This window comes from Prinia subflava, chromosome 14 (genome assembly GCF_021018805.1).
Source record: "Prinia subflava isolate CZ2003 ecotype Zambia chromosome 14, Cam_Psub_1.2, whole genome shotgun sequence".
In the NCBI taxonomy this organism is placed as follows: Eukaryota; Metazoa; Chordata; class Aves; order Passeriformes; family Cisticolidae; genus Prinia; species Prinia subflava.
The window spans coordinates 4,727,805-4,741,689 of NC_086260.1; the positions used below are offsets into that span (position 1 = coordinate 4,727,805).

Below are 13,885 nucleotides of genomic sequence, written 5' to 3' on the forward strand. Positions count from 1 at the left end.
TGGCAGGGGGGCTCGGCTGTGCAGGGGGTTGATATCTTCAAGCTGAATTTTCTGTCTTCAGGCTGAGTTTTCGCACCTTTTGCAAAGTGACTGATGTCGTCTGATAATTTCTGCAACAGAATTTGTCTAATGAGAAAAAAACCCTTGGGTTTCAGGCATTGCGTAAGATTACATCACCTAAATAAATATGCATTAGGAGGGCGGAGGATCTGTAGTATATAGGCGGGGTCATGTAAATTTTACTATATAATAGATGGAACTTTTTACCCCTTGGGATGCTTGATTTGCGGAAACTTCCGCCTGTGCAGATTAAACATTGCCTCCTTTCTAAACCAGACTCCGTGTTTAGAGAGCTCCTGAAATGGGAGACAGGGTGACCGTGCCTTTGGAGCAAAGGTCGGTGCCAGCAGCTGTGGTGCTTTGTCCCCAGCAGTCCGTGTTGGAACACTTGTGTTTGCAGGCTTTCACACTCCGGACACCGTGGCTGGAGCACAGGCTGGCTGTGCATCACAGAGCACCCCGGGCTTGCTGCACTACCATGCTGAGCATCAAAATCCTTCTCAAAATGGAAGCAGGCTGCCGCTTGCTTCTCACAGCTCCATCTGTGAAGGATTTACATCCCTAAAGTTTGGGAGCCCAAGACTTGAGTACAGCCTAGGTTAGTCGTGCTCATCTGCTTCCTGGCCTGCACTTGTTCTGCTTTATGTGTGGTCCCTGCCCAGGGAGTGCTGATAAGACAAAAGCCATTGTGGCAGGCAGTGACCAGCTCGAGCACGATCACATTTGGGTTCCAGCCTTCCTGAAGGCTTTAAGGGACCATGATCTTCACACACTTTGTCCTGAGGATCCCCTCCATGGCTCCCAGGAAGTTCTGAGTCCAGAGGAGGCCACCAAGATGACTCAAGGGATGGAGCAGCTCTGCTATGAGGAAAGGCTGAGAGAATTGGGATGGTTCAGCCTGGAGAAGAGGAGGCTCTGGGGTGACCTAATTTTGGCCCTCACTACCTGGAGGGAGGCTACAAGAAAGATGAGGAGAGACTACTTACAAGGGCCTGGAGGGATAGGACCAAGGGGAATGGCTTCAAACTGATGGACAGTAGGTTTAGATTAAATATTAGGAAGAAACGCTTCCCTGTGAGGGTTGTGAGGCCCCTTTATAGGTTGTCCGGAGAAACTGCCCAGATGGCTGTCCCATCCCTGGAAGTGTCCAAGGCCAGGCTGGACGGGGCTTGGAGCAACCTGGGACAGTGGAAGGTGTCCCTGCCCACGGCAGGGGTGGGCCAGGACGGGCTTTGAGGTCCCTTGGAGACCATTCCATGACTCTGTGATCACGAGAGAGGCGGGCGCGGGGCGATGCCCGGGGTGCGGGCAGGCAGGACGGGAGGGATTCCCGTGTCAGGGATCGGGGCTGTCCCGGAGGGTCCCCGCCGTGTGTCCGCTGCGGCCGCGGCCCAGGGCTCCCCCTCGGCCCGCCGGGCTCCTCCTCGGCCCGCCGGGCTCCCCCTCGGCCCGGGGCTCCCCTCGGCCGGCCGGGCTCCCCTCAGCCCCGCCGGGCTCCCCTCGGCCCGCCGGGCTCCCCTCAGCCCCGCCGGGTCTCCCCCTCGGCCCGGGGCTCCCCTCAGCCCCGCCGGGCTCCCCTCGGCCCGCCGGGCCCGGCCCCGCCCGCCGCTCGCGGGGCACTGTGGGAAGCAGAGGGAACTATGGCGGATAGTGAGGAACCGTAAGTGCCCTGTATGTGTGTGCTCGGCCGGCCCTGCCCCGCGCCCGGGGTCCCCTCTCCCTCCTCCCCGGTCTCTGTAGCGCGATACTGACCCTTCTTTTATTCTCTCTCTTTTAGGGAGAAGAAAAGAAGGAGGCTAGAGGAGCTGCTGGCGGATGGGTTAGTGCGGGGCTGCGGGCGAGCGGGGCAGGGGCAGCGCTTGCTGGGGCGGGGGTAGGTGAGGGCGAGCCGCAGCCCCGCAGGAGCTGAGGGCCGGGAGGAGCCGCGGGGGAGGCGCGGGCAGGGAGGAGGGAGCCCCAGGAAAGGTGGCGTAGGTGGGGCAGGGCCCTTGAGCAGCGAGGGTTCGGAACTTCCCGGGGAGAGGAGCGAGGGGCTGGCCCGGAGCGGGCGGAGATGCGGGCTCGCAGCTTGGCATGGTGTGCTGAAGAGCTTGGTGACGACAGGGGGAAAGCTGCCTTGCCGGTCAGGGACCTGGGAGGGCCTCTAGGCTAGAAGCAGGTGACTTTAACTTTTGGCTGAAAATTAAAAATTCAGACTGCAGAACGGTTGTCTCTGCTCATTAAAACTCTTTAAAATCTACGCACCTGCCTTCAAGGCCGTGAAAACGAATGTTGAGAAATCTTTAACATCATCTGCTTCCATCCCTTCACTACTCCGTTCCATGTGCTTGTGTCCCTGTGGCCCAGGGTCACCAGGCTGGGCACTGGCAGTGCATGTGTGTCGGGAGGAGGGTCACACATTCCCTGGGCATGTGGGATGGGAGGGATGCATGCCAAGCCCCCCAAAAGCATGGAGCTTTGGACGTGTGAAGGCGGCAGGGAAAAGTCTGAGCTTAAAGCAATATGAGGACTGTGGTGCTCTGATGTTTCAAACAAAATTTAAAATGGAAAATAACTCGGTGAATTAAATAAACGTGTTGTTGAGCTCTTATACCTGGTTGTGCTGTAACAGCACAAAAAATAAACACTCGAAAAAATGGTCTCTGAAATAAAACATAAAAGCTCAGGTTGAGTTACTGATTTTTTTCAGATCTCCACAATGTCCAACCCTCTAAAAAACGAACTGTAGTATAATTAGAAAAGTGAAACTAGATCTTATCATTTTTATCACTTAGGAAGGAAAATACACTTCCAAACAGAAAAGGAGTGCTGTTTAGTAGCTGTTCATAGGGACTATATAAAAGAATTTAAAGTGTGTTCTTAATGTCACCAAGCTTCTACACTCATTTCCAGAAATGCTAAAACCTATAATATCTATAGAAGCAGTTTTTGTGATGTCTGTTGACCCATTTTATTTGCCTAAGTCAGTGTTAATTGCACCTCCTGAAATCTGGTGTACAGCAGATGAGGGGTTCTGCAGAGGGGGAGCTGTGTTTATTTACACCATTTCCCATTATGTGAAATATGGGTATATTCACATTATTGGGAAAACTGGAGGAGATATGAAAGTGCATCTGAGGTCGAAAGACCCTTATGAATTCAAATAATTATTGTAGGTCCTATTTAACTGCTCATGTAGTAAGTAGCTTCCCTCAACAGTTAATGAGGAGAGTTCAGTCTGCAATCAAATTGTCATAGAATCCTAGAATGGTTTGGGTTGGAAGGGACTTAAAGATGATCTTGTTCTAACCTGCTGCCATGGGCAGGGACATCACAGGTGAATTATGATTTATTTATTCCTGCAGTTTAGAGAAGTTTTCCCCTCTTACTGACAAAATCAGTTGCCTGTAAGGTCAGTTACTGTCAGCATATTGTGTTGTCCAAATTCTGAATTTTGTGAAGATAAAGGAACTCACTTTAGATATTTCACCACATTTGCCTTTTATTTTGAGAGGAGTTATGAGGAAGCTATAATAAATTCTAAACATTACCCAAGAGTTCTTAGACAAGTGCTTTTCATAGTGCTTCACAGGAGAAAGCAGATAATACTTTATCAGTGGTGGCAGATCCTTTGCTACTCAGGATTGGCAGAGCTCTTTTATAATGAGCTTAGTTTTATATTAATGTAGAACATAATCATATTTATTGAGTGGAGCTCCTATTTATTTAATAGGGATGTAGGTGTTGATCTTATAGTAGAAAATTACTTGAGAGCTGATTTTGAGCTATTCTAGTAAGTCTCTTAAAAATTTAAATCTATACTTATGTGCTATTAAAAGTGACCTGCAAAAGGAGAAAAGGGTAGTGGAGTATTTGATGTAAAATTCTGCCTTGAAAATTTATAGGATAATAACTGCAAACATTCCTTTTTCTCAAGTGAGAATGTTACTGCAGACAGGCTCTGGGATGCCTGAAAAATGGGGCAGTTCTAATTCCATGGTACCACTTGAGGGTGAAGAATATTCAAGATTCATGTCTTTTAAAATTTTTTTCAAATATTTGTCTAAATAAACTACCCTAAAGATTCAGAGGATGATGTTGGGGCACGTTACTGTAATTTATTCAGAGCCTCACAATTGCAGTTACAGATTAATAGTTGATAGAAAGAAAAAGGTACAAGACTTGACTGATGAAAAAACCATCACCCTCAAAATATAAAGGAACAAGTTCTTTTTCTGTGTCCTCTTCAAATCTGAGGGAAATAAAATAAAAGTAGACCCTTTTTTCACTGCAGGTCAACTTTTACTAGTAACAGTTAAATCAGTGGGTTTACTGAAATGCCTGGGTTGTTTTTCCCCTCTGTGCATATTTATATTATTGCTTCTAGTTCCACAAAGAAAAGCCACTCATGCAGATGTTCATGTGCATAACTGACAGGCATAGAGAATATGCATTTGTATGAGTGGTCAATCATTTGGGTGCTGTTTGTGTAGAAAGTTGGAGGTGTGGCTTTTCCTGTCTGATTTTGCAGCTGAATTTACTGTGTTCTGTGCAGAATGGCTGTTGATGGTGGGTGTGGGGACTCTGCAGACTGGGAAGGTCGCTGGAACCATGTAAAGAAGTTCCTGGAGCGATCTGGACCATTCACACATCCCGATTTCGAGCCAGGCACTCAAGTGAGAAACACTTAATTTCAAATATCTGTAGAGTGTGTTGCAAATTAATGTGAACAGGTTCATTAATTGACCACCAGCCATGTGTGAGTACTAAAGCTGCATGAAAAGCTGGTGTTACAATCAACTGAACATTATGGTCCTAGAGAAACATATTGTGTTCTTTATAAGTTTGTATTTTTAAGTTCTACACTGTCAACTTCAAGCTTGCTGTCATCATATATAAATATATAGCAATGTATGAATTATGATGGTTTTGAGTTTCACATGAAAAATGGCATTTATATCTCCTTTTTAAAGTAATTTGATACAGTGAGGAATTTATTTTACTTAAGAAATTAGTGTTAATAGGAGTATTTTGAGAACTGGATAATATGTATAGTAGGGTAGACTGTTTAAAGAATTTCTTCTGCTTTTCTTCCTTTGTTGTACATTTTGTTTCAGAGCTTATGGTTGAAAGTATTTTCCTGTTACGTTTTTAATGTAGTGTTCCATTATTTACTAGTTGGACACTGGGGTCAAGTAGAACAGTTCACAGAAAGCATTTATATACTTAATATTTTCAATTCTTTTTGTCCGGCAATGTTGTCTATCTGTTTAGATTTATTTAGTGTTATATATCAGTGAAATATTTGAAGAAGGAAATCATTATCACCTTAAACTGAATAATAATAAGAGTGGACATTGCTTTTTTCATGGTCAAAACTAGTATAAAAGTAATATACTGATACCAGCAAAGGTCTTGATTCTCTCTAAGTGGGGATGTAGGAACTGCATGAAGTCAACAGCTGATTAAAGTCCATCATGTAATTACTCCTGCAAATGCAAAGTTGCTTTATCTGTAACTCACTAGGCACTGAAAATTTATGATATTTATGATGTTTATAAAGGTTATGAAACAAAGGACAAATTATACTAATTTTTTGTTTCATGTTTTCTGCAGGCCCTTGATTTTTTGTTAAGCACATGTAAAGTACTAGTTATTGGAGCAGGAGGATTAGGATGTGAACTCCTGAAAAACCTGGTAATTACTGTGTTTTAACCCTTTTCTTCTTCGAATATCTCTGGGGTTTTTTTTTCTTCTTCTCCTTGACAAAACAATCTTTTTAAATTGGCTAATTTTGCAGTTTTGCTTGTATATAGCTACTAGAATTTTAAGTTCTAATCAACACATGTAAAATACATTAGCACCCCAACAAAACCCCTTTGAACAAAGAATGACCATGTACCTGTCTGCACAGGCAATGAGGAGCAAATACATTTGTTCCTCCAAAGGTTTTTGTTTTGGCATGTGGAGTGAAATCTGGAGCTTTGTGAGCATTTCATTTCCTGTTCAATGAAGCTGGCCTTCTCTTTTCCCAGGCACTGTCTGGCTTCAGACAGATCCATGTTATTGACATGGATACTATAGATGTTTCTAACCTTAATCGACAGTTTTTGTTTCGGTGAGTGATATTTTATATTTTCACAGTTTAACTTCTGGGGTTTTTTTAAATGTACCTAAATAAAACATGTTAATGTATTCATTGTTTTGGTTGGACAGGAGGTCGTTAAAGATTACTGGACCTTCATCTCACAATAGTGAGATGAATTAACTAAATTCAGAATTAACTCAGAATTAACTAAATCTTGCGTGTGATTCCTTCTTATTTTGGGATCCATGGCATGAGGGAAAGCAATCTATGTTCCTTGCCATTCCATTACAGCTAATGACTAATGGAAAAGGTGACCCAGGGAATAAATTCACACAGACTGAGGTCTCAGATTTTCTGGTCCCTTTTTCATCCAGTGAAAAATCATTGGATTTTTTTGGTGCTGACAACCATAGTTTATTCTGAGGCACTCACATCTGATGCTTTACAGGGATCATGGAATGGTTTGGGTTGGATACCTTCATATTATCCAATTAAATAAATTGCCTTCAATAACAATTAGCCACTGAATTTGGTATTGCAATGCATAGAGATTGGAAAGACAAAACCTGCTAAAATAAAGCCTTTGGAATTGCTTGGGTTTTTCCCAGACCGAAGGATGTGGGGCGACCAAAAGCAGAAGTTGCAGCAGAATTCCTCAACAGTCGCATTCCCAATTGTGCTGTTGTCCCGTATCCTTTCACAGAGAAGCCCTGAAGGCTTCAATATCCTAGCAAACTCTGTAGGTGGTAAGAGTATCTAAAGTATTTCGCTGCCATCCTGTTTCTCATACAAGAAAGAGCACATTCATTCAGCTGGTGAGTTGGGAATTCTTTCTCTGTGCCATTAGCATACAGGGAATCTGCATGGGAAAGGCTCAGAAATTATTTTGTGTTTTTCCACTGAGTCTTTTTGTTCAGGTGTAATATTGTAATTTTCACTGAGATACTGGAATTATTCACCAGAGAGTTTTGAGTAAGCACTGGTAGGAGGCATTAGTTTATAAGCATATTGCAGACTATTCCATTGTGCCCTTTACTAGTTTTGTGAGATGTTTACGGCTTCAGCTGTGGGAATTTGAATCTCAGATCACATTGTTTTTTAGAAGGTGTTGTATAGAATTACAGTAATAAATTAGATAATATTTTGGCTTTAGGTTAGCAAATTGAAAGCAGTAGACTTAACTATAAATATATTCCTTTACTGGGCTTGCATTCAGATATTTTAAAAAGATTCAAGACATGGATGAAAGCTTCTATCGACGTAAGTGAAATTTGTTTGCCTGACAAACACCCACTGGTGCTTTAGGGGAACCTTGTAGATGATGCTGCTCACTGCTTTTCCTGGTAGTTTGCTAATTATTTTAGTCTTCCACAGTATACTGGAAGTAGAAGTAACTCGTAGACAAAATTTAAATACGTGTGTGGTACAGATAATCTAGGGGAGATAATTAATCTGCAATCACTGTGCCTGTTATGGACAGAATACTGTGCTTGTCTTAGGAAGTCTACATTAGTATAGATTTTGAATAATGTTTTTTTTCTCCCTAGAGTTTCATATTATTGTTTGTGGGCTGGACTCTATAATTGCAAGAAGATGGATAAATGGCATGCTGGTAAAGATTTCAGTCTTCCTAATGTCTGATTATTGCTTGAGTTTAGATGAATAAAATTAAATGTACTTGTGCAGAATTTGTTATGGAAATGAGTGAGGGCTGTTGAAAATCACAGCTTTCTGTACCTATTTCTGTTTTCTTTCTGTGAGCAGGATGAAATGCAGGCTCTCTTTCCTGCCCTTTTCTTGTGAAGTGTTAGCCAGCATTTGTGCAGTGCCCTGCAGGGATAATTTCAAAGTTGGGTTACATTTCTTATGGTTTTCTGCAGTCAGCCTTTGAAAATCAAGAAAGAAAGCTCCAGAGCTGCTCCGGTGCTCTCATTGTGAATTTTTTATTCCTTACCCAAACAAGTATTTAGCATGCTGCAACTTGTAAATGCCATTATTTGGAACTGCACTGTTACAGAATTCAGTGACCAGAAAGTTGGTAGTTTTATCATTGTGAATTAATTTATAAAACAATGATCTGGAGTAGCTACCTGTATTAAAAAAAAAAAAAAAAAAAAAAAAAAGGAAGATACAAAAGCAAAACAACAAATCAAGAATCAAACCTTCAACCAACCATTTGTTCTGATGAACTGTAAGAACATATATAACAAATAATAGCATTTATCAGGGGAGTAAGGGGAGGAGCTAGAGGGTGAAGGTGGTTGATAAAGTCTTGTGCACTGACAAATAAGTAGTATTTTATATACCCTTAAAATAAACTGTATATTAAGCACTCGATAATTGGGTGTACCTTTAAGAATAAAATTTTAGGATTTTTTTTTCTTCCTGCAACCTGTTTAAAAACTCAAACCAAACAAGACCCAACACCCCCACTTCCCTTTATTTGTTAGATGTCATTTCTGCATTATGAAGATGGTGTCCTGGATCCGAGTTCCATCATTCCTCTGATAGATGGAGGGACAGAAGGCTTCAAGGGAAATGTTCGTGTGATTATTCCTGGTATGACAGCGTGCATTGAGTGCACTCTTTCGCTATACCCACCACAGGTAATTCAGCCAGTGGCACTGCCATTTCTTCACATTCCTCTGCTTCGCTGCTTTCTTTTCTTAGTGGATCATGGTTTCTTCTGGTTTTCCTCCTTGCCCAACCAGGTCAATTTTCCCATGTGCACCATTGCATCCATGCCCAGACTCCCAGAGCATTGCATTGAGTATGTCAGGATATTGCAGTGGCCAAAGGAGCAGCCTTTTGGAGGTAATTAATGTATTGTACTGGTGCTAAATGAACATTTCTCCTTTTAATTTACTTAAAATGGGTGTATACTTTTAATAAAACAATCCTGCCTCTTAACCTTATGTGGTCCATTGTCGTATTGAATCTAAGGCTCCTCTGAGCTGGAGATGGATTTTCTCTTCTTGAACTCACCCTCCAGTTCCATATTTACTCATTCTCTCACACTGCACAGTGTCTTTCCTGAATGAAAATGTAACCTGTAACAGCTCTAGATATTGTGCAGTGATGATAGTTTGTGTATAGGGTGTGTTAAAACTAAAGATGTTTGTAAAAATAATACATTAAAATGTCAAGTTTCAAGAGCTTCACGGGGTATTCATTTTAAATTAAAACAGATTTATTTTAGACAAAAAGAATGCTGTATTTCTGAAGAACTTTTATCATTTCAATTTATCTGTAAATTCTTTACTGTAGAAGGTATTGCACTGGATGGAGATGACCCTGAACATATACAGTGGATTTACCAGAAGTCTTTAGAAAGAGCATCACAATTTAATATAAAAGGTGTTACCTACAGACTCACCCAAGGTAAGGGAATGGCATTTCACCAAGCTGTGGCATTTGCACCTAGGCTGGGTTGGCATTCTTTGTATTTGTTATGACTAAGCTGGCAGCTGTGCTGAGATAGTTCTGCTCACCCTTAGAACAGAAACAAGCAGCTTGTTTCCTGTGCCAGCACAAATATTTTTATGACAAATCAGATGTTCAGGCATTCATGATGAATCAGAGGAACTCATCTGGGATAAAACTGAACATTCTTTTTGCCATTTTATTTTTAACTTGGAGCAGCTCCACAGCTTACATTACACGGTGACCACTCTTGCTGGGTCAAAGAGTAGAAACAAAAGGACTTGATTGTCTTTTTAAGCAATAGCAACACTTTGTGCCAGTTCAGGCTGGTGAAGTCTATAGCATCTATTCCTCTCTGCTGTCCCTGCCTCTGTTCACATGCAAGTGCAGTATGCTGATGACACTCAGCATTTTAAACACTTACCAACTAAAAAACTCAACTGTCTTTCCTTTGTGCATTTCCCCAGTTAAACAGGAATAGAACAGAGTTTTAATTTCCAGTGCTAAATCCAGAATACTTGCTTTCAGAGTTTGTTCAGTAGTTCTCTTTGTTTGATACCTGCTTTTTTTTCAATGTGCTTGATCCATTCCTAAAATAAAAAAGTGCCCAAGTACTGCAGCAGCCATTATACCTGTTTGTTACAAAAATTCCTGGATACTTGAAAGTGCCTTTGGACCAACCCTTTGAAATTATTCTAAAAGTAGTCCCTCAATAAAATTTCTTGGAAAACCCAGAGCTATATGTTTTGTTTTTTTACAGGGGTTGTTAAACGAATTATTCCAGCAGTAGCTTCTACAAATGCAGTAATTGCAGGTATGCTGAAAGAATTCATTTCACTTCTGCTTTATTGCCTTGAGAGTTTTGTGGAACAGCAATTTGGAATTGAGAACTTGGAGAGGATAATAGTAATTTTTACATGTTTCTGATTTATTCTTACAGTGTCATTTCTGTTTTCCATAGAGAAACTGTATGTGACTGGATAAATGTTACAACTCTGGGAGGGAGCAAAAGCATTTAAGACTGGGGAGAAAAATTGAAAAACACAGTGCATGGGCTTGACATAGTCTGAGATTAGTGCCAGATCTATGGTGTTAATGCACAGAACTACCAGCTGCCTTCAGATGTTTGTTTTTCTCTTTATAGGTTGTCATACTTGATTGTTTTTTGTCATTTTTGGTGATGTGTGTGATGTCTGCATGTCTGGTAGAACTAGGTGAAGAATTTTTTTTTCTCATTCCAGCTGTTTGCGCCACGGAAGTTTTCAAAATAGCCACAAGGTATTTATTTTCTTATTAATAACAGACATGATTTCCAGCAGAGTGCCATGTATCAGCACTGACATTTTTGTCATTGCAGTGCATACGTTCCTCTTAACAACTACTTGGTGTTCAATGATGTGGATGGATTATATACATACAGTTTTGAAGCTGAAAGAAAGGTTAGTGCCATTAAAGGGCTTGAAAGCTTTTTTCCTTGATTTGTATTTATGCCCTTTGTGTGTATTTCTGAACCTCAGTATTGAATCAGTTGGCCTCTAGCACTGAATAATAATATTTCTGAAGTTTTAGAAGTGGAAACTGCAGCGTTACTGATCTGCTTCTTCTGCAGAGTAGAACTACAAAATAAGATCCTCAAACCTAAGACAACTCACAGGCAAATCTCAGAAAGAGGTTGTAGCAAGAATTGATCTGAAAGTTTGTTCTATTGGATTTTATGTCAGATGAAATTTGTCATTCATAAATACTAAAGTGCTGTTGGGAGTCAGTCAGTGATGGACTTCAGAAGGAAATGGGTTTTGTCATTAATATTTGCAACTATTAGTATTTCTAGAGCTAAAACTTGAAAAAAACCCACAACACAATCACTTTTGAGACCTTACTAGCAGCATTTCTAAAATCATCTTGGATGTAATGTGTATTCTTGTGCTGTTTTGTGGTAGGAGAACTGCCCAGCCTGCAGCCAGCTTCCCCAAAACATAGAGATTTCCCCATCAGCTAAATTGCAGGAGATCCTGGATTACTTGACAAATAATGCTTCATTGTAAGTTAAAACCATTCTGACTAAGTTGATAATTTGTTAGTTTAGTGCTTAAAAAAGGTAATTTCTAATTGTATTTTTAACCTGATTGCCTGGTTTGTGGTTTGTTTGTTTTTAAATGTTTTATATATAGGCAGATGAAATCTCCTGCAATCACAGCAACTATGTACGGAGGAAATAAAACACTTTATTTACAGGTAATCTGAACAAACCTAATTGATTTAATATTCTGGATTCACTTACATTTACTGAATTTGAAAAAAAATATTTTGGCCTTTTTTTTTTTTTTAAATTTGCAGACAGTAGCTTCAATTGAAGAACGAACAAGGCCAAATCTTTCCAAGACACTAAAAGGTATCATGGAGCTCTCAGGTGTGGATTTTCAAGTTAGAGAAAGTCCATTTCACCCCTCTGTGTAGATATTTAGCTTTATCTTGCATTATGCAGCAGAATGTGCTTCATTGTCCTTTTACATTCAATACACATTAAATATTGGTTTCATATTTCTCAGGTATATCAATTGTTTAAAGGGGAAGTGCAGGCAGATGCACAGAACATTGCAACAAAGCAACCAAATAACTGCTGTAAATTAAACACACTTCAGTAGAGTTTTTTATATATTTCTCAACAAGGGCTGTTTCCTGGTTAAAATAGATTATTAATTTAGTCAGTGAGCTGTTTGCAGCTTTATTTCATATTATTTATGGTTTGTGGAAATAGCATTTTTTAATTTTTAGGATTCTTAAAAAGGCAAAGCACATGGGTTTAATTAAATTAATTAAGCTTTTCTTTCTGTTTCAGAACTGGGACTTGTGGATGGCCAGGAACTTGCAGTTGCTGATGTTACTACACCACAGACTATGTTGTTCAAGCTTCACTTTACCACTTAATTTATTCATAAGTAAAGTGCAAATACAGCAAGAGAAATCTGTGCCCACCTTATAAAACAAACATACTCTGTGGGTGTTAAAGCAGCCTGAAATGTTCCTGTTAGTGCCAGCATGGTTGAAGGTTAGGAAATCGAAATAAATCACCATATTTCAGAATTGTACGTAGAAGCCAATATTTGGTGGATTATATTTGTATAAATGCTTATTCATGTACAGATCTCTGATGTATAGAAATACACTTCTCCCTGGTTTTGTTGTCAAAATGTTCATGCTAATGTACTTTCAAACACATGGAACTTTAAGGTGGCCAAAAGTCTTGTTTTCAACATGTGTGCACACATATATGCAAAGAAAAGATGTTTTTAAAAAGGAACAATAACAATCTGGTTTTAAGTTGTTGCACTCCTGAGACTTACTAAGTCACCTTAAACCAAAGGAGGCAGTTGATTAAAATGAGCATTTCCCTCTTATTTGCTATGGATTTGATCAATTTTATGGAAGGTGTTAAATATGGAAGAGATGGCTTTGTTTACGAGAAACACAGGAGAAAAGGATCAACTGTACCTGAAAATTCAGATGTGTCTCGTCACTGTCTCCAAGCAGCTGCCGTGCACAGCACTGCAAGATTATGTTCAAATATCATTGGTGCTGTTAAGGTATTTATTAATAAAAAAATCAGAAAGATACCCGAGTTTGTGGCTTTTCTGTGGACATTCAAGAGCATTTATAACCTCCATTAAAAAAATCTGAGGCATCACTTGGCTGCTTTAGTCAGAGACTTACACAGTGCCAGGCACCACAACCTGAATTCTAGTCTGATGTGTTAGCTGTGTTTGAAGTTTACAAATTTTAAACTACGAACTGGATGGTTTAATGGATACAAATTGAAAGAGGGGAAACAGAGGGATGAGACAAGGAGTAATGGGTACAAATTGAGAGGGGAAATAAGGGGATAGGACAAAGAGTAATGGGTACAAACTGGAAAAAGGGAAATTTAGGCTAGATACTCGGAAGAAATTCTTTCCTGTGAGGGTGGTGCGGGCTGGTTGCCCAGCGAAGCTGTACCTGCCCCACCCCTGGAAGCGTCCCAGGCCAGGTCAGACAGGGCTTGGAGTGGAAGGCGTCTGTGCCCGCGGCAGGGCCTGGAACGGGATGGTCTCTAAAGCCCTGTCCATCCCTCGGGCCGGAGCGGGATGGTCTCTAAAGCCCTGTCCATCCCTCGGGCCGGAGCGGGATGGTCTCTAAAGCCCTGTCCATCCCTCGGGCCGGAGCGGGATGGTCTCTAAAGCCCTGTCCATCCCTCGGGACGGAGCGGGATGGTCTCTAAAGCCCGTCCATCCCTCGGGCCGGAGCGGGATGGTCTCTAAAGCCCTGTCCATCCCTCGGGCTGGAGCGGGATGGTCTCTA

At 41.1% G+C, this 13,885-nt stretch overlaps 1 protein-coding gene across 3 annotated transcripts; it reads left to right on the forward strand.

Moving 5' to 3' along the window:
- Positions 1 to 1,660: 1,660 nt before the first annotated feature.
- Positions 1,661 to 13,164, forward strand: UBA3 (ubiquitin like modifier activating enzyme 3). Of its 3 annotated transcripts, none has more exons than XM_063412009.1 (18): positions 1,661 to 1,720; positions 1,838 to 1,879; positions 4,595 to 4,715; positions 5,656 to 5,736; positions 6,075 to 6,157; positions 6,736 to 6,816; positions 7,344 to 7,387; positions 7,675 to 7,739; positions 8,578 to 8,733; positions 8,839 to 8,941; positions 9,395 to 9,508; positions 10,311 to 10,364; positions 10,792 to 10,828; positions 10,908 to 10,989; positions 11,491 to 11,591; positions 11,722 to 11,785; positions 11,888 to 11,942; positions 12,390 to 13,164. In XM_063412009.1, the coding sequence occupies exons 1-18, from the start codon at positions 1,701 to 1,703 to the stop codon at positions 12,476 to 12,478; spliced, it is 1,392 nt and encodes a 463-aa protein (XP_063268079.1). In that variant the 5' UTR covers positions 1,661 to 1,700; the 3' UTR covers positions 12,479 to 13,164. The 3 variants fall into 3 exon arrangements, with proteins under 3 accessions (XP_063268079.1, XP_063268081.1, XP_063268080.1); XM_063412011.1 differs by having other exon boundaries at positions 1,664 to 1,731; XM_063412010.1 differs by lacking the exon at positions 1,838 to 1,879 and having other exon boundaries at positions 1,680 to 1,720.
- The last annotated feature ends 721 nt before the right edge of the window (positions 13,165 to 13,885 follow it).